The sequence below is a fragment of the Geotrypetes seraphini genome, chromosome 14, assembly GCF_902459505.1.
Source record: "Geotrypetes seraphini chromosome 14, aGeoSer1.1, whole genome shotgun sequence".
Classification (NCBI taxonomy): Eukaryota; Metazoa; Chordata; class Amphibia; order Gymnophiona; family Dermophiidae; genus Geotrypetes; species Geotrypetes seraphini.
This window is the reverse complement of record NC_047097.1, coordinates 57993846-58020687: the sequence shown is the minus strand read 5'-3', so window position 1 is coordinate 58020687 and position 26842 is coordinate 57993846. Positions and strand designations below refer to the sequence as shown.

The window sequence follows — 26842 nt, the reverse complement described above, 5'->3', positions numbered from 1 at the left end:
TTAACTTTATACAGCTTTCAAGATGGTAGTGCCAGAGGCTTGAGCAAATAGGCATTGCTTCTGCCTCTAGTTAAGATACATGTGGGAGAGGGAGAAGAGGAAGAGATGCCATTACAGATCAGGAAGGTTTTTCCTTTTTAAAAGTATCAGAGGAGGAGTAGGGTTGGGTCAGGTAAAGAGAGATGAGAGGGGAGGGAGATAAGGGTCGATGCATTACTGCCAGCAATTTTTTTTTTTTAAGGTCATGCTTTTTGCCAATTGCCACTCAATCACTGACAGAAAGAGTAACATTTTGTAATGAGTTGCAGATTACTTCCAAGACTTTAATGTAGCAGTAATTTCCATGCGCACTGCTTATAGCATGCCGAGGGTAGTTTTGGAGTGCTGTTGTGGCTCTACCACAAAGCTTTCTGCATCAACCATAGAGAAAAGTGGAAAAGATCAGTGATGTCAATAAAGGGAAGACAAAGAAGAAATGGACAGACTAATGTGGAAAAGAATTTAGGAGAAAACCTGATAAAGTGGAAAAAGATTGGAACTAGCCCAATTTTAAAAAATTTTTAAAAAAACACCTTGACAACAAGGGTAGAAAAAAATATTTAACACTAAGGCATTTTAATGTGTCTGCTTCTCTCTATTTTTGCACTTTGCATTTTTGATTTTCTTTAACCAGTATTGCACTGCTTAGAGAGTCTTATTTTCTTTCAGTTTTTGTCTGCATGTTTTTTTGTGCTTACCTGCTCTCTTATCAGGTGAAATCTGTCCACTTTCTGTATGTGTAACTGAGGTAAAAGATTTTGCCAGCATATAGTGTCTTATAGGAATCTGTAATAGTTCAGCTTGCTCCAATTTTCCAGTAATAGGTATATTGGCGCTCTTGGGCCCAGTGTAATATTTATAGTATTGTTTTTTCATAGGCGAGCTAGGACTGTGGTAAGATTGTTTATATATGTTTTGAGTGTATTTTTGTAGGGCTGTGTGCTACGTCACATACTGTTTGTACCTGCACAAAAGCAAACTCTGGGGTAAGGGCCACCAAAATAAAAAATACTCTAGAGTAATGGTCTCCATTTCCAGCTTCAGGGCACACTCAGCCAGTTGGATTTTCCAGGATATCCACAATGAATATGAATAAAGTTGATTTGCATGCTAAAGAGGCAGTGGATATCATGAAAGCCTGACATCTCAGTATTCCCCCAAGGACTGGGTTGAAAAGTACTGCTAGAGTCTCCACACAAACAAAACCCCATCTACTTGAAGCAAAGTATCTGGCAGTAGAATTTCATGAGGTAATAGTTATAATTGGAATATTTTTTTGTATGGTGAGTTGTAAGTAGAGAGCTGGACAGAGGCAGAAATTCTACCCACTGGCATCAAATCCAGACCTACCGGGATCCATTCTATCTCCGCAAATAAAAACCTCTTGGGATTTTGTTACACTAAAAATCTATGGTCATTAACTTTTTGTGCAAAAGTGGATTTTTTCTAAACATATGAGAGGTCTTATTACAATCTGAATAAAATACAAGATCATAATCATTTATACAAGAAACAACTCAATTACAGAATAACACTCAGCATGGTAACAAATATGTCTCCCCACTAAGAGTACTATCTTAAAGGGCACAGATGAAGAAAACCAAACCCAGAATTCCTGAGTCCCAGAACAGCAAATACGATGCAGCCCATAGGAACTGAATGGGCTGTATCACATTTGCCACATGGGACTAGCTACCGCTGCTTTATAAAATAGACCCTGAGTTAGCAAGAGAAATAATGTAGCCTTCAAATTAAAAACAAAAATTATTTCCCAAAACAAAGAAAAAAAAGGGGGAGGGCGGTAATTTGTATCAGAATAATTTACCTTCCTCACTCTCTTTATCCCCTCTACTCTGTATGATTTTCTTTCTTTCGCGCTTCTTCCCCTCACCCCTTCTGTGATGTGCTATCCTCCCATGTGGCACAATCCTCTCACTTCCCCCACTCGATCCACTTTTAGCCTTTCACTGTATTTCTAATCTCATTTTGGTGCTCTTATGGCCTCTCCATATATTTCGAGCCTCATTCTGGCATTCTGCCAGAGATTTTGAATACCCTTCCCATGGGAAACCCGAAATGTTTCATCCCCACAGGATTCCCATGAACCATGATTTCATACTCATAGAAGTCCTGCAATCCCCGTATGTGTGCAACTCTCTGGGAATAGCTATATTGTTGGGGAATATGGAGTTGGTAATATAAACCTTGGAGCTCCAGTCATGTATTTACGGTCTCTCTGATGCTGTAAAGAATCCAGACTCTAATCCCATACAAATGAATTTGTTGTCTGATGGAAGAAAATATAATGGTAGTTTTACTGAGTAACTGAAATTGACCGGAAGGAGGAGAGTTTCTTTATGCATAGAAGGCCACAATGTCTTGTATTACTATAAAGGTTTGGGGGGAGGGGGAAGAAAAGTGGTATGAATGTGAAAATGTCATTTTGGCATGCCCCCAAACCCCTCCCCCCTTGCCACCCCAAAAATTCCATCTCGAGATACCACCGACTGTGTCTGATTTCTGTGTCTGTGTCTATGAAACAGAAGAAAAGGATAAGAGCATGGTGTGGAAGGGGGAGGAATCCAGCACCACCGGGTATACAGAGAATTTAAACCTCTTTAGAAAATGTAAAATTCCTCTGCCTGGTTCTACTGGAAACCAGTTAACTAACTGGTCCAGGAGCTGCACAGCTAACTGCTATAGGATACTACTAAATTGCTGGGGGCTGCACAGGCTCCTATTAAAGAACACAATTCTGTACTCTGCCTGCTGGTTGAGGAACACAACACCCCCAAGTCCTGCACTGGCCTGGTAGAGATGCTAAGGAAATGTTGATGAAATCTATGTATACCTGCCCTGAGAAAGGTATACATACATGCACACATGCATTTTATAATGTACATGCATGCATTCCAACTCCAGTACTGCTGAAACGAAGTCCCGGGAAACACATCAGCAAAGGTAATATAAAAGTGGGTGCACACTTTATGCATATATGCAGTTGGGCAATTTTATAAAAATGTTATTCTGCATGTGAAAAAAGCTTTACATGTAGAAATTCTCCCCTAAAAATCTTCAGGCAAGCACAGAATGACTATGATTGACTTGGATAGGGAAGGGATGAGAACCAATCTATGGAAATATTTATGCGATTGCTGATACTAGGATTATTTAGGGAAAGAAACCCTGCAATCTCTCCAGCAGCAGAAGCTGTCTTCAGAGAACAGGGGATAAAATTTATACAGGATGGTAGCAGAAGCAGCACATCAAGCAGTGTGTATATCAGGATACAAAGAATAATAGGGGTGAACTTTCTTACCTCTCAATGCTGCTGAAGGTATATTGGGAGCCTTGTTTGGTTTCAATCTCAAAGTCAAACGATCGCGTGGTCGTGGTTCCTCTGGCAAAGTTGACAAATGAGATTTCATCAAATCGAATGTGAACAGGTGGCTTGTGAACATATATAAATCCTCGTTCCAGAGGATAGAGAAGTCCCGAGCTGGCCTTATATGAGCATGTGATACACTGAGCCCCTGTGTGTCTACAAAGGGATAGAAAAGATCACAAAATGTTCAAAAGTCAGTATTGCTTTTCTTATCTTGCAGTACAAAACAGAAGACAAATCCACACAGATCAGAAGACATACAAAACAGTAGAGGAGATTAAAAACAACCAAACAAAAAACAGTCTATGGTGTTCAAGCAGATGCATTTATTAATAAGTAAGGGTCAACTCAACACAGTTCGTCCAAGAGCTAAAACATTAGAAACAAAAGCCTCAAAGATTCAAAAGCGGGCAACCACCAGTAAAAATAAAAACAAGGCAAAAAACTCTACCATGTGAAGAAAAAGGAAACTTCTTCTAAATAACCCGATGCACTCAGCCAAACTACTTGTAGTCCTACCCCAAATCAAAAAATATTTTCTTAGCCCAACCAGTTCTCCCTCTAAGGATTGGCGGGGTGCGTGCAAATTTTTTCTCATGTGCGAGACAAGTTCTAAAAACCAACAATTTTCAGATTTGCAAGTATTTCTTGAGCGACACTCCTAAAACAAATGAACAATTGCCCATGTGTTCAGCTTAGCGAGAACACCGATCTTCACTCAAAAGTACAGTGGTGCCTCACACAACGAACTTAATTCGTTCCAGGAGCAAGTTTGTTATGCGAAAAGTTCGTTATGTGAAACACGTTTTCCCATAACAATACATGTTAAAAAAATTATTCTTTCTGTAGCATAAAATATGCTAAGATGACATAAAAAAAGATAAATTTTTTGTTATTATTTTTATTTAGATACATCTAAAAACATAATTGTTTTAAAAAAAAACACACATTTTTTAAATTTTAAGACAGACTAAGTAGAGTCTACCGAATCTTGCACATCTTCATCCATTTTCTGCTTTTTGGCCGATGGTTTCATGAAAAACCTGTCCAAAGTCGTTTGTTTTTCTCTTTTCTCCAACATCTGCCGGAAATAACGGACAAGAGTATCGGAGTAAAGATCGTTGATCCTGTTTGCTTCAGCTGAATCCGGATAGTGGGCATTGGTAAACTCCTGAACTGCTTTCCATTTGACCAGGATGTTCTTGATGTCAGCAGTTGGGATTGGTTGATTGTTTGATTGTTGCTCCTCGTTATCAGATGACTGTGAGAGAGGGCAGTTAAGCGCAGTGACTAACGACTGCCTGCAGTGCCTGCGCGGAAGGATGCAATACATCGGCAGCTCGGGCGACTTCGTTGTGTGAAACGAAGTTCGTTGTATGAATCAAGACATGAAGTTCGTTGTGTGCAGCGTTCGCTGTGCGAGGCGTTCGTTATGCGAGGCACCACTGTATAGATTCTGAAGATCCACCCACATCTCCTTTCATTTTGGATGTTTCCCAACAACTTAACTCCCCCCCCCCCGCCCACCCCCAAACAAAGTTTGCCCGCCATGTTTTAACCTGTCCCTTATATGCTGCTCACCCTTGGAAGTTTCCTGGCACAGTAATTTTTCGGTTAACCAGGGCCTTCATGACTCTGCTCACCATTTCATAGAGTGAACCAGACATATTCTTCGTTAACTTCCCCTCAAAACGTTTCTCCACTTCCTCCCTGGAAAGCAACAAGAATTGGAAAAACAGCAATGTGAATTGAATGGGCATCAAGAACATCAAATGTTATAAATAAAAATTTGTTACAGCAGAGTTTGCTATACCGATATTGCACTAGAAACCGTACTTTAACCACCCAGGGCTTTATATCTTTAGTAGCTGTAAACACCTAAATTCCCAGGTCTGCACAAAGGCTCCTAACCGCAGAGAAACCTGCCGAACACAGGCACCATCCACCCAAAGCTCTGCACAAGACCCTAGAAGTAACTGCCCCATGGCAGTAGGGGGGTCTCGGAGACAATTACAGCCAAACACCTGGAGCAAATCAAGAGTCTATATATCTCAATTACTGCACTTATAAAGTGCTTTTATTTATTCTATGCCTTTTTTTGGGACAAGAATTACATCTTTTTCCCCCTGTTTCTTGTAGGATGAGAGACAGGAGTGGCTCTTGAGGATCAGTACGCTGGGTTTCGGCCACACAGGATTCCCAGAATCAAAATGAAATCTCCGCTGTTAGGTCACAATCTTTGTGTTATAACCATCGAAAATGTTCATTTTGGTGAAGCCAGAGCTATGATTTATCTTCATTGGGTGGGGAGGGGGAGAGAAATGTTGCCTCCACTGTATATGAGAGGCCACTGCCTATTGCATTTTAGATTTTAAGAGACCACATCCACAGGCTCCATAACTATCAGCCACAAGCCACAGCGAGAATTAACAGAATGGCTGAGCTATGAGAGGATGTGGGGAGCCAGAAGTGAGGTAACAAGCGGCAGCTTTCTCAGATCATAGTATCTCACTCGTTCATGTTTAAGGTGAGAGAGATGTCTTCATCCTTGGAGAAGAGCAAGATCAGGAAGTGGTATCGCGTCTGACCTTGTTTGATTGGAGGATCCAGACTTATCTGAAAGCAAAGAAACAAGGATATAAATTGAAATTGACCAAACAGAATCAAACAAAGGCAAAGCCATGCGAGACCAGCTTAATTTTCTGTTAGGGAAAGAATTCCGTTTCCTTTCCATTTGACATGGAATAACCCCCAACACCATCCCAGAGAACATACCACAAAGAACATCTGCCTCTGGTCCTTGTGCGGAAGAAGGAAGAGCCGCAGTACTGTGGTATAAGGAATCTTGTAGTCAAAGGTTTTGCCATGCAGGTGCAGAAAGGTAGGGTAGATACGGATATCGTAACGGCCTCGAGGAGTCAAACACTGCAGTTCACGGAAAATGCAGACAGCGTCACCTGTGGCCTGAATCACATCTGCCTTTGATAGAACATTCTGGGCAAATGCCTGCAGAGAAAATAGAGATACCACCAAAGGAATCAGTGAACAGTATTAAGCAAGCAACAACTGTCTCTCCACATCTGAAGCCCAGTCAGTCTCTACCCCTGAGGGAAGGCAGAGAACAATGGGCTCCTTTTACAAAGGTGCGTTAGGGCCTTAACGCATGAAATAGCGCGCGCTAGCCGCTACTGCCTCCTCTTGAGCAGGCGGTAGTTTTTTGGGTAGCGCATGCTAAAAACGCTAGCGCACCTTTGTAAAAGGAGCCCAATACCTAGGGAGGAGCTCTAGCTCCCTGTTGCCTCCCATGGCAGGACCTACCAACTAGCAACATAAGAATCCCTAAAAGGAAAGGGAAATATTAAAGAAATACTCTATCACACACTACTAGCAGAAAACAGAAATTCAGAAGTGGTTAAATTGCTGTTATGCCTGCTTATGGCACTGAACCACTTTTTGAGTTTTAGACCTGGATGTTTTATTTAAGGAGGCGTTTTAGTTGCATATGTTTTAATCTAGAATTTGGAGGGTTTTTTAAAATCTCTGTTAATATGTTTTTGTCTTTTTGAATATGTTTATACTAGTCTTTAAGCCCGTTACATTAACGGGTGCTAGAGTAGATGTCAGTCTGGGTTTTTTTTTTCTTTGTCTCTCTCTCCTTCCATGCTGCCTGTGTCATTTTTTCTGTCTGTGTCTCTCCCTATGTCCTTAGTGCCCTCAATGCTTCCTTCCTATGTCCTTAGTGCCCCTTTCTATGTCCATAGTGTCCCTAGTGCCTCCTTCCCATGTCCTTAGTATCTCTTCCTATGTCCTTAGTGCCCCCAGTGCCTCCTTATGTCCTCATCATTATCTTCCAGACTTTGTCCCACCCCCACCCCCGATGCCAGCCAGCCTGCCTGCCTCCCATCCCCCTGAGCAGCATGTTTGCATTGAAACCCCTCCACCCCCCTCCGATGCCTGCCTGCCTTCTATCCCCCTTTCATTGAACCCCCCACCACCATGCCAGCCTGCCTGCCTCCCATCCCCCTGAGCATGTTTCCATGGAAACCATCCCACCCCCCTCGATGCCAGCCTGCCTTCCATTGAAACCCCCCCAACCCCGCTTCGATGCCAGCCTGCCTCCCATCCCCCTTCCATTGAAACCCCCTTACCCCCTCATGCCAATCTGCCTCCCATCCCCCTGAGCAACATGTTTTCAACCCCCCCCTCCCCGCTGACCTTATCCGGCACACCAGAAACCCCCATTGACTCTCCCACCGCTACACGGCCAACAAACCTCGCAGCTCCAGCAGCGTCTCAGGCACAGTAAACACGCTGCTTCAGCTCTTCTACTTGCCTAATTTCCTCTGCCGCATCCCTGATGACTTCATCAGGAACACGACAGAGGAAATTAGGCCAGTAGAAGAGCCGAAGCAGCGTGTTTAGTGTGCCTGGGACGCTGCTGGAGCTGCGGTTTGTCGGCCATGTAGCGGTGGGAGGGTCAACGGGGGTTTCTGGTGTGGTGGGTAGGGTCGGTGGGAGGGGGGGGGAGTTGCGGCGTGTTAGTGGTGTGCCGGGTAGGGTCGGCGGCAGGGGGGGGAGGAGGGGGAGTCACGGTGTGTTACCTGGCTGGTCCTTCGACGCGCGCATGCGCACTCTGCCGGCCACATCCCGACAGATCAGATCTCAGGGAACACGGAATAAGAGTGCGCATGCGCGCTTAGCATATTATTATAGATGGTTTTTTAAATTGTATATGTTTTATTGTAACCCACAGGGAACCATGGATTAAGCTTATAGAAAAGAGACAATTTCAGAGTTCAGCTGCTTTTTACTGCTTATTTACACATTTCAAAAATTTAATAGCCCCTATCTCGAACTAAGCTCAATTAATCTTCAGTGGAGCTTCAAGGGAGGCTCCCCCCCTCAATTTTATTCCCCTCCCAGCTATCAAAACTAAGAAAAAGGAGCCAAGGCTGCCTTCAGAACCCAGCACAGGCCCAATTTTTCCTCTCCAATGGGATTGTGAGCACTGACACTGCAATATTTCCAGCGCTGAGCAGCCTAATTTAAAGCAAGAGGCTGGGCGCTGAATCTGAGTCTCCTGCATGGCCACATTCCAGGATAGACTTTCAAATCAGAAGCCAAAATATTCCAGCTTTACCCACCTCCACGGGATCCAGACCATCTTCCTGAGTAGGTGGAACATAGAAGCGCACCTCCATGAGCGAAACTTCTGCGTCATCATTCTGATGGAATTCTAGGGTCACCTCATTCTTTCCAGTGGCGCACTGAGAAACGTTACTGAGTGGCAGTTCAAACGCTGGCTGATCCCCAATATCAAAGGAAAGAAGCTGCCCTTCAGTGACAGAAATACAAGAGCAAAACTTGAATCACACAGATTATCAGAACTTGCAGCCCATCCGTTGGTCCTTCTCCCCTGCACCTCCAGGCCAACATCCCCTTTCCTTGTGTTTCCCATAAAGCTGCAGGCCATTGCCCACTCATTCCTGTGCTTCCCATGCAGCCTCACAATGTCATTCCCTTTTCCTTACATTTTGCATTCAGTGGCAGACTACCCTCACCTGTCTCCATTTACCATGGCTATACTTGGACCTTGAAAGATCAGCTCTGCACTTTGTGCAGCACAAATTCACCTCCAAACTTCACTGTTCCCCAATTCCAGCCTTTGACACACAGGTCCTTCTCCACCAGATCCACCCGAAAATGAGATTTAAAGAATTCAGAGAGCTTCTCAAACTCCTACAGGGAGGAAGACAAATCACAATCAGCACTTTGAAAAACCAGGCATAGAGAATGATCCTATCTGCCCCCACTCCCAGGGGTCAATGTTGAATAGGGATAAGAGCACTGTCATTTTATGTAAGGGAAGGGCAAATTTCTATCTTACAGTATAAGCCTGTACACTTTAGCACTTGCACAATCAATCCAAACCCAAGGAATAAAGAAAATGGATTTTTTTGTTTAATAATATCTTTATTATGTCACCATTAAATGTTACAAATGGTTTTCAGATGCAGTACGTTTTTGTATTTCCACAGTGCCACCATGTGGCACATCTCAAAGCTTTTCTGTGTGCCCACTGCTAAGATACTAGAGCTCTAGCCCAATACACATTAACTACAAAGAGTAGCCCCTTCATATATAGCATGACCAAATAGCTGCATGTCAAAGGATCAAACTAACCTGCATCTGCACCCATATAAATATAGTTCTGAATTCAACGAATCTTTTCCTAAGAAAAAAAGAATTACCATATATACTCAAATATAAACTGAGGTATCCTTTTTTTCCCCTCCCAAAAAAATGGTGGTGGGGGGAGGCCGACTCGAATCTAAACAGAGGTTAGAAATTTGAGTTATCATGGTGAGCCAATCTATAGACTGTTCACCCTCCCTATCAGCTACCTCGTAAGTCACTAAACATAACACAGATATCTGTGATGCATATATCACAAGGCCCCTACATTGGAAAACACAACTATAAGCAACCACAAACTTAAATAAATGTAGACAAAAATCAAACTTAAACCTAAAGAAACTATATGCAGTGCAACACCAGAGAAAGAGAAACAGCACTCTACACTTTGGAATATAAAAAGAAACCAGTGCAATTTTTACTGTAAAACTGCATTTTCTGTTCATGAAATTAAAAATAAAATTATGTTTTCTACCTTTGTTGTCTGGTTATTTTATTCACGTTTATCCCAGTTTCTGCTTTCTTCTGTCTTTTCTTAATTTTCTTTCCAGGGTCTGTAGTCTATCTGCCTCTTCTCTCCTTCCTGTCTTCACTTCCTTTCCTACAATCCTCTGACTTTAACCTTTTCCTTTCAGCTTTCCTCCATTTATTTTTCTGCATCTATATCTGCATCAATTTCTCCAGGGTTGGTTTTTTTGCTAACTCTTCACTCTCTTCCCCCCCCTTCCAGCATATTCTCTCTTTCTTTCCCCCCTTTATTTCACTCTTCTAACCAGACAAAAACCAGTATCTCCTCTCGTGCCCCCTCCATCCAACATATCCACTCCTTTTTCTCCTCCAACACTTCATCTCTCTCTCCCCATCACCTTTTACACTTTACTTCTTCCAATGGAGTCATGGGTCAGGGGCAGGCCAGACATATGAGGGATGCAGCTGACTCATCTCGGCAACATCCACAGCAGTCCTCCCTGCTGTTTGCCAGCTGCCGGGTGGAGTGAAGAGTCAGCGGTGCATTTGGATTGTGAGCAGCCTTGCCTTCGGTCCCATCCCAGTCCCGCTAAATCAGCTAGCAATAACGAAGCCAAATGCCACGGAGGTCTTCCCTCTTGCCAAATTGCTGTAGGCTCTGCTGGTCTCGAGAGGAGGGTGGGATCGAGACCATTAGAGCCTTAAGCGATTTAGCAAGACAGAAGACCCCACGTCTGGCTTTGTTATTGCCAGCCGGTTTAGCGGGACCTGGATGGGACCAAAGGCAGGGCTGCTCACAATCCAGATGTGCAGCTGACTCCTCGCTCCCCCCTTCTCCCGGCGGCTGGAAAACAGCATGGATGACAGCTGTGGACACCACCGAGAAGAGTCAGCTGCCTGCCTCACATGTCTGGCCTGCCCCTGACCCATGACTCTATTCCCCATAGCCTGGTAGATTTAAATTTGGATTTTTTTAAGCTACGGTAGTAGACTCAAATATAAAACTGAGAGCCCCATTTTTTGGGCCCAAAAATCTCAGTTTATATTCGAGTATATATGGTGCAACTCAATGCATGCACAGCCTGACCTTGGCAGTCTCACAACAGAAAATTACAAAAATGTAACTCTCCAGCAGGAAATTGGTTCAACTATGGTGTTTCTAGAGGATTTACTTTATTCCGAGGTACTTTTATAGACTTTTTTGTAGCTGTTTTCTCTCTACAACCATCAAAATGCACTTATAGATGAGTAAAACTAGCTGGATCCAAAGTCAAGTTAGCAGTATAGGAGATTGTGCTGGACTCAGAGCTCAAATAAAGCATCTCAGTTTTTAAAAATGCATATTTGAGAGTCCAGCAATTGCGTCCATACCTTCAGGATGCTTACCTAAAAAAATATCACATGGTGGTGGTCTCGTTGGTTGGCAAACCAAAAATACAGAGAATTAAACAAAGACTACCGTATTTTCGCGGATATAACGCGCGCGTTATACGCGTTTTTATCTACCGCGCATACCCCTCGCGCGTTATATGCCTGAGCGCGGTATACAAAAGTTTTTAAACATAGTTCCCACCCCGCCCGACGCCCGATTCACCCCCCCAGCAGGACCGCTCGCACCCCCACCCCGAACGACCGCTCGCACGCGCTCCCACCCGTACCCGCATCCACGATCGGAGCAAGAGGGAGCCCAAGCCCTCTTGCCCGGCTGACTCCCCGACGTCCGATACATCCCCCCCCAGCAGGACCACTCGCACCCCCACCCTGAAGGACCGCCGACTTCCCGACAATATCGGGCCAGAAGGGAGCCCAAACCCTCCTGGCCACGGCGACCCCCTAACCCCACCCTGCACTACATTACGGGCAGGAGGGATCCCAGGCCCTCCTGCCCTCGACGCAAACCCCCCTCCCCCCCCAACGACCGCCCCCCCCCAAGAACCTCCGACCGCCCCGCAAGCCGACCCGCGACCCCCCTGGCCGACCCCTACGACCCCCCCACCCCCCTTCCCCGTACCTTTAGTAGTTGGCCGGACAGACAGAAGCCAAACCCGCCTGTCCGGCAGGCAGCCAACGAAGGAATGAGGCCGGATTGGCCCATCCGTCCTAAAGCTCCGCCTACTGGTGGGGCCTAAGGCGCGTGGGCCAATCAGAATAGGCCCTGGAGCCTTAGGTCCCACCTGGGGGCGCGGCCTGAGACACATGGTCGGGTTGGGCCCATGTGCCTCAGGCCGCGCCCCCAGGTGGGACCTAAGGCTCCAGGGCCTATTCTGATTGGCCCACGCGCCTTAGGCCCCACCAGTAGGCGGAGCTTTAGGACGGATGGGCCAATCCGGCCTCATTTCTTCGTTGGCTGCCTGCCGGACAGGCGGGTTTGGCTCCCGTCTGTCCGGCCAACTACCAAAGGTACGGGGAAGGGGGGTGGGGGGGTCGTGGGGGTCGGCCAGGGGGGTCGCGGGTCGGCTGGGGGGGCGGTCGGAGGTTCTTGGGGGGGGCGGTCGTTGGGGGGAGGGGGTTTGCGTCGAGGGCAGGAGGGCCTGGGATCCCTCCTGCCCGTAATGTAGTGCGGGGTGGGGTTAGGGGGTCGCCGTGGCCAGGAGGGTTTGGGCTCCCTCCTGGCCCGATATTGTTGGGGAGTCGGCGGTCCTTCGGGGTGAGGGTGCGAGTGGTCCTGCCGGGGGGGGGGATGTATCGGACGTCGGGGGGGGGGCATCAGGCTTTCAGGATGGGGACAGACCTTCAAGGGGGGACAGGACTTCAAGGGGGGACAGTGCACGGAAAGTCAGGGGGGGTGAACGGAGAGTTGGGACAGCACGGAAAGTCAGGGCAGTGCACGGAAGTCAGGGGGGGTGAACGGAGAGTCGGGACAGCGCACGGAAAGTCAGGGCGGGCGAAAGGAGCGTCGGGCATCATGCGTGGTATACCCGTGAGCGCGGTATACAAAAGTTTTTGTACATATCATCGTGATTTCTGCGCGCTATACCCGTGTGCGCGTTTTACACGGGTGCGCGTTATATCCGCGAAAATACGGTACTCATACTCATTGGTTAATGCTCAAGTGCTGTGACTGAAATGAGCCCTCATTAGTTTGCAACACCACTGCTGCAGAATTCACGACTCCCCATTTCATTTCACACACAATTTAAGATTTTAAACCTTTAAAAGTTTTAAACAGACTAGGGTCATATTATCTGAATATATTGTATATTGTGACACCCTGGTAGCTAGGGTGATCACAGTAGCCTGTGGATTCTAGAACTCCAGGTCCCAGAAGGCTGTGTGTTTCATTGGGATAAGTAAGAGGGCTTGCTGGAAAGTTAGGAGTGGGAGGTCCAGATGGAAAAGGAGTAGGGGTAGTCCCTTGGAACTCTATATAAATTACAGCTCTGAGGATTACTTACTACTGTCCCTTAGAATCCTGGTAAGCAGCTGGGTTCTAGGAACGGGGGAGAGTTCAGTTCCTGGGGAGCTAGGAGAAAAGCTGGCCTGGAACATGGGAAATCCCTGTGAAGGCAGACTTCGGCCAGGGTCCTGTACTCATACCAGTTCATAGCCTCCAAGTGTGAGAGTGTTTTAATGAGACAGAGATGCAGACGGAGAGAGATTCAACCACAAGGACAGACCCTAGAAAGCACACCCTCAGCTACAGAAAGAGACACCTTGAAATGCAGGCAGACTGGAAGCCCTTATGTTGTGCTGCTATAGAGGTATTATTTTAAACAGCAGAGGAACTGGACAAGCTTTTAAGAAAAGGTACCTGGTTGGAATTTACCCTGGAGAAATGACTATTTGGGAACTAGGAGTTAAGCTTGGGAATATGCTTGATTTTGTTTGCAACTGAAATGTGCGTTGCTGGTTTACTCTGCTGTGGGGGGATGGATCATTAGCCTAAAGTTTGGGCTCCCACTGGAGATTCTAGAGCTATCCATGGGAGGGAGGGCGACAGTATATTTTTATTTTAGGGGAGTTCTTGTTAATAAAACTCCTTGGATAGCAAGAAGCTGCCAGTTACGCAAGCTTTACTTTCCTTTTGGATTAGAGCAGGGGTGTCAAACTCAAATCACATAAGGGGCCAAAATCTAAAACACAGGGTAAGTCGAGGGCGGGATTTTTTTATTAAGATACTTGCCCCCTTCTTTGCTGACATGCAGTGTGGGCCCAGCGCCGGTGGCGGCTCTGATGCTCACAGAACTTCTGTGAGCATTGGATCAATCGCCGGCGCCAAAATCCACGCTGCGCGCCAGCAAAGGAGGAGGTTAGTCTTAATAGAAATATAGGGATGCAACCTCTCCAACCCCACGCTGGCTACAAAATAAATAAAAAAGACTTTTCCTCTCTTTTAGGTCCTAGTTCATGCTTGCTGTCTAACACCAGCTCTGGCAGGAAACATATTTCAAATATGACATACTGTAATCACAAAATAGAAAATAAAATTATTTTTTCTACCTTTTGTTATCTGGTTATTTTGTTTTTGGTCCCAGTTTCTCTTTCTGATTTTGTCTATCTTCTAATTCTCTTTCCAGTGTCTGCTGTCCATTTTTTTTCTCCTCTTCTCTCTTGCTCCAGTCCTTGTCTCCAACATATTGATTTTTCCCTTTCAACTTTTCTGCCTCTGTCCACTCAAATCTTGCCCTCTTTCTCATCCTTCTCCTTTTTAAATTTTCAGCTACTTATCAATTTTCCATCTTCTCTTATTCTGTAGCTTTCCCATTTCCCATCTCACTCCTTTCCCAGGCTCCTACTTCCTTCTATCTCTCCTCCTCTCTCCTCTTGGTCCAACATTCTGCTCCATCTCTTTTCTGTTGTTCTTCTTCTTCCCTCCCCCTTGATGCTGAACGAGATGGAAGGGGGAAAAAATAAAGATGCTGCATCTCTCTCTCCCTTCTACCCCCAGGCCTAACATTTCTCCATCCCCTTCCATCTCCAGCTCCAACTTCTCTCCCTTTCTCTTCCCAACTGCCCTCTCCATCCCACCTCTCCCCCTGTCTGCCCGCCTCCCTCCCTCCCCCCCAGGTCCACTATTTCTCCCTTTCTCTTCCCAACGGTTCTCCCTTCAAGTAACTTTTTCTCTCTTTCTCCACACTACCCCATGTCCAACCTCTCTTCCTTCTTCTCGCTCTCTTCACAGCCTTTCCCTCCTGCGCTGGTCCGATGTCGCTGCTGGGCCGGGGAATCTGCCGGCCTGGGCGATTCAAGAGTGCTGTGCGTGGCTCCTCCTCCTGCTTTTTGCCTGCCGCGGTCTGTCTCCAATGATGCGCAACTTCCTGTTTCCGCCAAGGTGGACCGTGGCGAACGGAAGGCAAGAGGGGGAGTTGCTGCTGAGGCCAGTTGGCTTTCCAGCATGGCATTATCATCGGACCGTCGCAGAGGACATGTGGATTAGAGACTACAGGTTGAGGTGGTCATGAAGACAGGCTTGAGCCTGTTCTCCACAGAAATGGGACACATTGCCTTGTCCCCTCTTCTGAAAAAAGCCGATCTCAACCCTTCCTTACCATTATTGAAGGAGAGTACCCAAGAAAGGGACTTGGGGGTAATGGTGGACATGACAATGAAGCCGACGGCACAGTGCGCAGCGGCAGCTAAGAAGGCAAATAGAATGCTAGGCATAATCAAGAAGGGTATTACAACCAGAACGAAAGAAGTTATCCTGCCGTTGTATCGGGCGATGGTACGTCCTCATCTGGAGTACTGCGTCCAATATTGGTCGCCGTATCTTAAGAAAGATATGGCGTTACTCGAGAGGGTTCAGAGAAGAGCGACACGTCTGATAAAAGGCATAGAAAACCTTTCATACGCTGAGAGATTAGAAAAACTGGGACTCTTTTCCCTGGAGAAGAGGAGACTTAGAGGGGATATGATAGAGACTTACAAGATCATGAAAGGCATAGAGAGAGTAGAGAGGGACAGATTCTTCAAACTTTCGAATAATAAAAGAACAAGAGGGCACTCGGAAAAGTTGAAAGGGGACAGATTCAGAACGAATGCTAGGAAGTTCTTCTTTACCCAACGTGTGGTGGACACCTGGAATGCGCTTCCAGAGGACGTAACAGGGCAGAGTACGGTACTGGGGTTCAAGAAAGGATTGGACAATTTCCTGTTGGAAAAGGGGATAGAGGGGTATAGATAGAGGATTACAATCCAGGTCCTGGACCTGTTGGGCCACCGCGTGTGCGTACTGCTGGGCACGATGGACCTCTGGTCTGACCCAGCGGAGGCACTGCTTATGTTCTTATGTTCCATCTAACTATCGCCCCATAGCAAATATCCCTCTCCTAACTAATCTGCTAGAGGCCATAGTCGCCACCCAGCTCTCTTCTTACCTAGAGAGATTCTCCATCCTTCATCCCTACCAATATGGCTTCAGACCCAGCTTCAGCACCGAATCCCTCCTAGTTTCCTTAATTTCTAAGATGCAACAACAACATTCTCGTAGCAAATTCGCTGTCCTATTACAATTCGATCTCTCTGCAGCTTTCGATGTTGTCCACCACGACATACTACTTTATCAACTTTCTGAGATAGGAATTGAATCCACCGTCCTAAAGTGGTTCTCAAACTTCCTACGCTCTCGCTCCTACACTGTCAACACAAATGGCACCATGTCCGTTCCTTGGACACCATCTTGCGGTGTCCCTCAGGGATCACCCCTATCCCCTATTCTCTTTAACATCTATATGTCCTCCCTGAAACTCCTCCAATTATCCCCCCTTGAAACAATCTACACATACGCTAATGACATCCTTGTCCTCCTTGAGACAGACCAGAACCTCATCAACCTCCACGAGAACATTACAGCTTGCATAATGAGACTCCATTCCTGGTCCTTCTCGGTACAGATGAAATTGAATGAATCAAAAACAAAATTACTCTGGCTCGGGCCAAAATTAGAACACCTGCCCACCCTCTTCGCACTACCCTCAGGCGCTGCACTGCAGCTTGAGTTCTCAAGCAAGGTCCTTGGCATCATTATCGATTCTTCTCTCTCCCTCAATGACCACCTCAACTCCTTGGCTAAATCATGCTTTTTCAGCCTCCCCATGCTGAGGAAAGTAAGATCCTATTTTCGCCAACAACATTTCGCCGTCCTTGTCCAATCCATCATCCTCTCCAAACTAGACTACTGCAATGCCATCTACTTAAGCCTATCAAAAAAAGTCTTCAAAGACTCCAGCTAATCCAGAATACTGCAGCCAAGTTGATCTTTGCAAAACGCAAGTCTGACCATGTCTCCCCACTCCTAGCCTAACTTCACTGGCTCCCAGTGATTTCTAGAATCCATTTCAAATGCTCCTGCCTGGCTTTTAAGATCATTCATGGCATCCTTCCTCCCTTAATCCCACTATCATATAAGTCCTCGAGTCCCGACTATACTAGACCCGCCCAAAGGTATAAACTATCCTTCCCCTCTCTACACGGTATTTGCTATGCAGGCAAACTGGGAAAATCTCTTCTCTTCAGAATCACAGGTCTTTGGAATGACCTTACTACCCTGCTACGGAACCTGGGCTCCCTCCAATTATTCCGCAAGCAACTGAAAACCTGGCTTTTCACTAAAATGTAATTCTTTCCCCCCTTACTCTTCTATATATAAGTTCATGTAAACCTTTTTTTTCCTTCTCTTCCTATATTTTAAGTTCTTGTAAACCGTGTCGAGCTCCACATCTGTGGAGATGATGCGGTATATAAACTTAAGGTTTAGTTTAGTTTAGAAATAAAGCTGGCTAGTGAGAGCCTCACAAAGTGCAGCAGTGCCTTGAATGGACTGGATTTAAAGAAATAAATTGCCTTATTCATCTTTTCTGAATTAACTTGCATGAAGTGAAAATTGAGAAAAACCCAGTTTCCAGAAATGGTTGCAGTCTCAGCAAAGGATTCATGGTGTAAGTTCACAATAAATATACAGTCATGTGAAAAATTAGGACACCCTAAGAAATATCCTGTTCTTAAGAAATGTTCACATATCAATGTCAAATCCTTTTTTTATTTATCTCTGAAAAAGAAAGTGATGGAATTGCAGGTAAACAACAAAAAATTTTAAACTTGGTATACCCCTAGCCAAGACCTCTGATCCATTCACAAAGCATTTCACTGTATCTGCTTTAAGTGGTTCAGAACCATGGATTTGTATGCATGGTCTCTTACTCTGAAATTCTCTGCCTAGCAAAGTTGGACTAAAATATTTTTATATAAAAAAAAAAAACCTGAAAAAAAAAAAAGACACAGATATTTAGAGAAAGCATTAAGTGATTTTGTTCATATTCTAGTCTAATCAATATTGTACTGTTGTGATCTATGGTAAATGTGTTTTGAAAGGTGAAATTTGAGCTGGCCTGTCAATTTCCTTTCATCTGGCAAGAGCAGTCCATATATGTATACACTTATATCTATGTATTTGTATATAGTGCAACTCCCCCATCCCCTCTCCCTCTTTTGTTCTGAGGAGAGAAGGAACTTACTGCAAGCAGCCTGAAAATTTATGTTTCTTGTCTTTTTTTTCTCTCTTAAAGTGCTCCGCCAACTAAGAGCAGCCAAGCACCACCACCCACAAAATCAATAAAGATGGTGTCCCATGGGTGGTATAATAAGTAATAAACTCGTACACTTGAAGTATCACAGTGGGAGCTTACTCACTGGGCTTGTTTTGGGATGAGTTAGAATTCTGAACCCCACTCAAAAGTAGGTTTGTGTCACCTCCAGCTGAGCTCTTCTTCCATTATCTTCAAGTTTATTAAAATATTTTGATAAAACGCAAATTAAACTTCTAAGCATTTTACAATTTGTATTAAAAAGGGGGGGGGAGACAAACAAATAAATACCCACTGAACAATGTAAAACAATAGGAAAGTTGGGAGAACTACAAATTAAGAGTAAAGAATACATAAAAGGTAAAGCACAATAGGGAAACTTGGGAATAAGGATTATTGAACCACTTTGGTTGTAACCAAGTCTGTTTAACAGTCAAATGCATCTTGGAAAAGGTAACTCTTTAGAATTCCCTTAAATTTATCTACATTTTTTTCTGCCCGAATATAAAGAGGTAAAGAATTCCATATCGTAAGTGCCGTAATTGCAAATAAGGTGGCCCAATGTGTGCTAATGATTTTCAGGGCAGCTTTCTCTAACTACCTACAACTCACTAAACATCTCCTGTGTCATTATACACATCAAAATCATAACAAGAGTGATAAATATACTATGCTTTACTAACTCAACTTGTCCTCTTTGACATGGAGCTACATGGTTACTGTACATAAAAGACTAAAGTTCTGTTTTAATATCAGGCAGCTTAAAGACTTGCTACCAAGACATGAAGTATAACCCCAAAATTAGGTTTCTATATCTCCTAACCCCAGAAGATACTCACCGATTCTCGAAAGCCATCATATTTATATACATGTCCATTTTTGGTTATCAGTTTAATGCCATGGCCCAATGCCACTCTGCGCCAAATGCCCTCAGAGAGCTCTGAGCCTTGAATATTGTCCACCTTTCCTGTCTTACTGTTCTTGAAGATTACACCCTGGTGATTAAGGCGAAGGCGGCCATCATTCTGTGATAGGAAGACAAGTGAAGAACTATGTAAACAGAAAGCAGATCCTCTTCCCCCTAAAAACCCCTCCAAGCATAGTAACATATCCCCTCTACTATCAAACACCACTGCTGCCTCCCTGTCTTCCTGAAGTAGCTAATCCCTACCCTCCCATCTGGTGGCATCTATACCCTGAATTGTGACTGAAGTGGGAGAGATGAGTTAACTAGAACTGTGGCCCAATCCACACACAGTCAGGTTTTCAGGATATATACAATGAATATGCATGAGGTAGATCTGCATGCCCTTTCCCTATTATATGCAAATCTACCTCATGCATATTCTGAAAGCCTGATTGTCTGGCTGGCTTGAATTTGGAACCACTGATCTAGAAGGTAAAAACTCCTAATACTCGCAACCTAAGGTTCAGGAAGGGGAAGGAGTCAGAAAGAATACATAAGGACAGAAAGCACAAAAAAATTAATGAAGCAATCTTTATGCAAGCATAACTTTAGCCATATTTGATTTATACTCTAAGTCAGTGGTTCCCAACCCTGTCCTGGAGGACCACCAGCCAGTCGGGTTTTTGGGATAGCCCTAATGAATATGCATAAGAGAGATTTGCATATATGGAGGTGACAGGCATGCAAATCTGCCCTATGCATATTCATTAGGGCTATCTTGAAAACCTGACTGGCTGGTGGTCCTCTAGGACAGGGTTGGGAACCACTGCTCTAAGTCAAGAAGAGAGAAAGGAAATAACCTAGGGGGGGGGAGGCACTCTAACTATGGAATCTTCCTTCTCTATGTCTGCCTCCAGGATCTGCTATCTACCCTCCACAACTCTAACTGGGGAAAAAAGAAAGATAAACCCAGTTTCTTACCATGGATCCCTTCACCTCTTGGTATATTTCATTGAACTCCAGCGTGTCTGACATTGTGTAGCTAGTTTGACCCCCACTGGGGTCTATGGCTTTTCTCTGTTAAGGTACTTGGATTCTGCTTCGTCTCTCTGTGTAACTGTCTTTGGCGCTCTCCGTCCAAGCGTAACTTCTGGCCCACAGGGTGTTTTTACTCCTCCCTACCCTGGAAAGCAAAATACACAGAGAAACATCACATATCTTCCTACTGCAATAAAGGTAATCTCAGGTTCAAAAAAATTCGATCATGTTACACCGCTGCTTCAAAATGCTCACTGGCTACCAATTTCATATAGAATTACTTATAAAATAGCACTATTAGTCTTCAAGACATTAAGAAATAATACTCCTGCATTTATAGATAGGCTTCTGATTCCTTATAGCCCCTCAAGAGTTCTCAGATCATCCTCACAAGCGTCCCTTTATGTTCCCTCTTTGAAAGTCATCGGTACTCGCCGTGACCTGATTTTTTCGGTTACAGCCCCTACTATTTGGAACTCACTTCCTCTTCATTTAAGACTTGAACAAGATTTGAATAAATTCAAAAATAGTTTAAAGTGTTTTCTTTTTAAAGAAGCCTTTAACTAAAAGTTTATTTTTCGGTTCATTCCTAATCTTATTGTTTTGTACTAAACTTTGATTATATATCCCCTCTTTTTTAAGATTTTTAAGTTTTTAAATCCTTTTCTCACATTATCCTTATGTTCTAACCCAATCTGATTAATTCATCTTTTTTTCTTTTTTTTTTTATTGTATTTTTTCTTATCCCTCCTTTCCTACTGTTCCATGTGTTTGTTACCCCAGTTCGTTTTTTAATTTTTTAAGTAATTATTTTATTTACGATGTATTTGTGATTTTAAGAAATCCAATTTTATTTCTTTGTAAAACGCTTTGTATTCTGAAAAGCGTTTAATCAAATAATTTAATAAACTTGAAACTTGAAAAGTACCATTGAAAGCCCATGAAATTGAAAGCTATAGGAAATCCCCTCCCCCCAAAGTAATCAACACACAATATGCACCCTGAAACCTACTAGAGGAAGGGAGCTCCTATGAGTTGCAGAAAAAAAGGGATCAATTCAAACAGGACAGATGATTCTCTAGTAACGAGTATTGGATACAACAAACCCACCTTAATTTCATACTGTGCTAGCTAAAGCACATCCTCCTGACGTGTTTAGCAACAATTCCAAGTTATCACTGTTAGGGCCGGAGGATGTTGTTACAAAGATTAGCATCTTTGGGTTTAAAAAATGGTTTAGGCAAATTCCTGGAGGAAAAGTCCATAGGTATTAATTTGATAAACGGTATATTAAAGATTAAATAAACTTGGACATGACGGAAGCCACCATGGTAGATTTGATTTAAATCATGGTTTTAAACAGAAATATTTTTGCTTTGAAGAAGCATATTATCTTTGCAGACACAAATTCAGTATTGAGAAATGCAAAACCAAGCACAGTGATAATATCTTCTAGATAGAAAAAATTACCCAAAACATTATGAACGGGTTAACAGAATTAATTTACCAAAAAATATAAACACTGCATGAATATATAGTTTCATGCTACATAATTAAAAACTATTCCTTATTTCAAAATGAATAACTATTCCTTATTTCATAACAGAAAATAATCTTTAGATGGATTTTTCCTTAAAAAAGCATTTTATTTAAAACAATACAATTTTAAAAATTCAATATTTTAATTTTTTTTCCACCCTGGAAGTTGCTGCTTGCTTGCCCTGGGATCTGTAGCACAGAATATTGCTACTATTTGGGATTCTGCCAGTACTTGTGACCTGAACTAGCCACTGATGGAAACAAGATACCGAGCTAGATGGACCATCAGTCTAACCCTATGGGAAGAGAGTGTGGCGTAGTGATTAGACGTTCTTTAGTTGATCTAGCAGCCCAGGAGATTGGTTTTCACTCATATGACCAACTAGTTGTGGTTGTTCCTGGCAGCTATAAAACGTGGAAGCGCCACATTAGTAGTGCTCTGTGTTTATGAAGTAAGCACTTTGTGCGCTACACAAGTATGCTATATATATTTTTTTTGTTTGTTTCTTTTTTTTCAGCCAAGTAATAAGATCTATATATTGGAGTCACTTTTCATTATTTTAGATGATCCAGTACCTTGAAGTAAAGGCATGAGAAGCTGCGAAATGATGGCCACTGTAGCGGGATCTTAGGAGTTGGCTTCCTTTCAGATAAGCAACTTTAATTATACTGACTTTGTGGATATTTCTGTTGCATGTTTCACTGAATGCTGTGTTGCCACTATTAACAATGAAGATTTTTTTCTATGATTGTAAACCTGGAGTAGAGTCAGGTCGAACTGTGAAGTTCTATACTCTGTTAATATGCCTGAGAATGCAAATAGGCCGAGGCTTTTTTTTCTCCTTCATTTTTAATAACTGATTTATACATACATTTACTATAGTTACTGGAGTGTTTGCGTATTTTCAGTAGTGGTTAGAACTACAGCCTCAGCACCCTGAGATTGTGAGTTCAAACCCCGTGCCGCTCACCTGTGACCCTGGGCAAGTCACTTAATCCTCCACTGTCCCAGGTACATTAGATAGATTGTGAGCCCACTGGGACAGATAGGGAAAATGCTTGAAGTACCTGTACGTAAACTGCTTTTAGTGTGGTTGTAAAACTACAAAAAGGTGTATATACAAGTCCCAATCCCTTTCCATTGTATTTAACATAGAAACATGGCACATAAAAGGCCAAATAGCCCATCCAGTCTGCCCATCCGCAGTAATCATTATCTCTTCCTCAGAGAGAATTCCACATGCCTATCCAAGTTCTTCCTGAATTCAGACAGTCTCTTGTCTCCACGACTTCTTCCAGGAGACTGTTCCACGCATCTTCCACCCTTTCTGTAAAAAAGTATTTCCTTAGATTGCTCCTGAGACTATCACCTCTTAACTTCATTCTAAGTCCTCTCATTCCAGAGCTTCCTTTCAAATGAAAGAGACTCATTTACATAATGTAGGTATTTAAATGTCTCCATTATATCTCCCCCCTCCCGCTTTTTCTCCACAGTATAGATATTGAGATCTTTAAGTCTGTCCCCATACACCTTATGGCGAAGACCATGCATCATTTTAGTAGCCTTCCTCTGGATCAACTCCATCTTTTTTATATCTTTTTGAAGGTGTGGCCTCCAGAATTGTACACAATATTCTAAATGCGGACTCATCAAAGTCTTGTACAGGGGCATCAATATCTCCTTTTCCCTACTGGCCATAACTCTTCCTAAGCACCCTAGCATCTTTCTAGCTTTCGCGGTCACCTTTTCAACCTGTTTGGCCACCTTAAGATCATCACATGCAATCATATCCAAGTCACGCTCTTCTGTCGTGCACATAAGTTCTTCACCCCCTAAACTGTACCATTCCCTCAGGTTTTTGCAAATCAGCCCCTCGTATACCACTCACAAACTAACAAAATTCAGCTATACCCACCTTTCTCTGAGCTTCTGCCTATACTGTGGATTGGCCTCCAGAGTGCTACTCTCCAGACCAGAACTCTGCAAACACTACACCAAAAACATGCCAGCTCATAGTCTCTGCAAGTTTCATTCCCTGAGCCCAACCGCCACCACACTAGGTTTTCTGCTGTTGGCAGATCCTTAGAACATTCAAGGTTTTTTGTTTGTTTTTCGGAGACAGAACCATTCCTATTTATAAACAGTTGCCTGCTTGTGCTACAATACGTTATTCTGTACTACAGGACTAGACTCACAAGTGGGTCACTCAAGATGTGCTTGTGCCTTAACCACAGAATGAAGCCCTATTGGAAAGTCATAGGACAACAATAGTATTCGCTGATCCTGTCTGCAAGCTTTTGCTACAGGTGGGGTGGAGGGGGGGAGAACAGTGAAGATTTACTATTTTGTTACTAGCTCGGGCAAATTAGTTAAGCCAAGCTATTCTCTAAGAAAATATGCACAACTTCAGCTGCAAATTGTCGGGGGGGGGGGAGTATTTCCATTTATCTTAAGCAATGCAATCTGCAAAGAAAAAGCTGAGAACGATGATATTCTCCCCTTGCTACTTTGCACTTGGGCCCTATCAAAGTGACGAGTCCTTCTCTCCGATGCAGTTCATTTTGAACTCCCCACAACTGCAGAGATGCCAAGTCTCGGTAGCACGCGATTAAAGGGCCCTCACGCGCCCAGCACTGCGTGCACCGGGGAGCACTTTCCCTTCTCCCACCGGGCTACCATTCCCACCTCTCCTCTCTCTCGGCCCAGCATCTCTCCCTTGTTCCGGCGCTCACCTCCCATCTTCCACTTTACCTGTACGGGGCGCCCGTGACCGGCCCCAGCGTCCCGCCACTTCGCACGCACAACGTCTCTTCCCTCGGCCGCGTCCCGCGCAGCCGGAAACAGGAAGCGGCATCAGAGGGGGCGGGGCGTAACGGCTCGCGGCCCCCAGTACATGTGAGTGGGAACGCGGAAGGGATGGCGCGGGAGCTTCCGTCAGCGTCTGCGTCGGAGCGCGCTTGGAGGTCCTTTTGCCAACGTGCGCTTAGGCGTCCCATAGCGTTTTCTTTTTTAATGTACGTCCGAATCGGCCCCAAAATCGCGGTTTCACTTCCATTCGATCCAATTTAGTTCTTTTAAGGCGACCGTCGATAAATACAAAATAAAACTCATTCTTCTACCTTTGCTGTCTGGGCTTTCAATTTTTGTAATTGCGTTGGTCCCAGTCTGTGATTTCTGCCTTCCTTTGTCTTCTCTTAACTTTTTTTTTTTGCCGGAATTGCACACAATGTTCTAACTGAGGTCTCACCAGAGCATCAATACCTCCTTTTTCCTACTGGCCAAACCTCTCCCTTTGCAACCTAGCATCCTTCTACCTTTCACTGTCTCCTTTTCAACCTGTTTGGCCACCTTTAGCTCATCATATACAATCACACCCAAGTCCCACTCTTCTATTATGCATATAAGTTCTTCACCCTTTCAGACCTGATTCTCTATAGCAGTGGTCTCAAACTCAAACCATTTGCAGGACCACATTTTGGATTTGTAGGTACTTGGAGGGCCTCAAAAAAATGTCTTATTAAAGAAATTTCAATTTTGCATGAGAAAAAACTCTTTAATTTATTTGTTTAAAAATTTATATACCGCATAAAGACTATGCGGTTTACAAAATTACACGCATACATATTAAAAATGCTAAAACATGTTTCGATAGAGCAAACACAATAAAACATTAACAGTCGCATTATTAAAACCTTTTTTTCAAATTCATCCAACAAGATGGAAAGACAAATCTCATAAAAACTGGACAGTAAGGCTTCAGCAGCAAACAGCATTAGCACATGAAGGCATTAACAAATAATTGTGTTTTCAACATTTTCTTAAAGTTCAATCTCCCAAAATCGCAGAATACCAGGCAGCGCATTCCAAAGCTTGACACCTGCTACAAACAGCATTTTTGCCCCAATATTAATATGAGAAACTAACATTTTACCCTCCAAATCCAACTTCATGCTATTTCCTTTTGGCTAAATCTTAATAATAATATTGTAATTTATAGCTAAAGCGACATATGATCAAGAAACTGTTTTATTTTACTTTTGTGTTTATGATAAACATACGAGGGCCTCAAAATAGTACCTGGTGGGCCATATGTGGCCCCCGGGCCTTGAGTTTGAGACCACTGCTCTATAGGGTGCCAATGTTAGGCATTGCTAAACACCCTAATGAAGGATGCCTAGTGGCATCTACCTTCAGAATCTGCATGCAACTAATTTTAATTGGTTTAATTGGCATGGTAATTGACTGCCCAGTAATCACCAATTAAGAGTTCTGTGCGGAACTCTTAGGATGCCTAGCAATGCCTAAGTCAAGGCACCCTCCAACATCTAATGACTCCTACCTGAAATGTAGGCATGGTTAGGGACAGAGAGTAGGCAAGGTTGACTTAGGCATCACTAGGTATCTGAGATAGGCACCAGTAAATTAGGCCCATAAAACCTGGCCTAACCCTTTAATTGGCAGATGGTGAAATGGCTGCTTTATGTAACTTGATGTTGAACGAGAGCAACAGTGCCAAGTAACAGGCATTTGGTTCTGAGCACCTTTCTCGGTTTCAAAGACTTATATTCATGAGTGTCACCCTTTTTGGTTTGATGAGTTGTTCACTTTTTGCAATATTTCTTGTTTAAAACACCCAGTAGTGTGATTGGGATCTCCCTTAAGAGCCATAGAAGACACATGTTGCTTCTCAGCAACAATGCCAAATAAAGGGCCAATGTACCTGCACCTAGGTATGGTTAACCTCCACT

The 26842-nt window shown here is 43.9% G+C and overlaps 1 protein-coding gene across 2 annotated transcripts in view; it reads right to left on the bottom strand.

The window, feature by feature from the left end:
• SSRP1 (structure specific recognition protein 1) overlaps positions 1-25001 on the bottom strand; it is a 36389-nt gene extending 11388 nt beyond the window's left edge. For both annotated transcript variants that reach the window (XM_033920677.1, XM_033920678.1), the window contains exons 1-9: positions 24846-25001; positions 20498-20699; positions 19449-19634; positions 9058-9163; positions 8569-8759; positions 6200-6430; positions 5937-6040; positions 5006-5134; positions 3359-3580 (exon numbers count right to left, since the gene is read on the bottom strand). In XM_033920677.1, the coding sequence (XP_033776568.1) occupies positions 3359-3580; positions 5006-5134; positions 5937-6040; positions 6200-6430; positions 8569-8759; positions 9058-9163; positions 19449-19634; positions 20498-20551 (1223 nt within the window). In that variant the 5' untranslated portion in view covers positions 20552-20699; positions 24846-25001. The remainder of the gene's footprint in view (positions 1-3358; positions 3581-5005; positions 5135-5936; positions 6041-6199; positions 6431-8568; positions 8760-9057; positions 9164-19448; positions 19635-20497; positions 20700-24845) is intronic.
• Positions 25002-26842: the final 1841 nt, after the last annotated feature.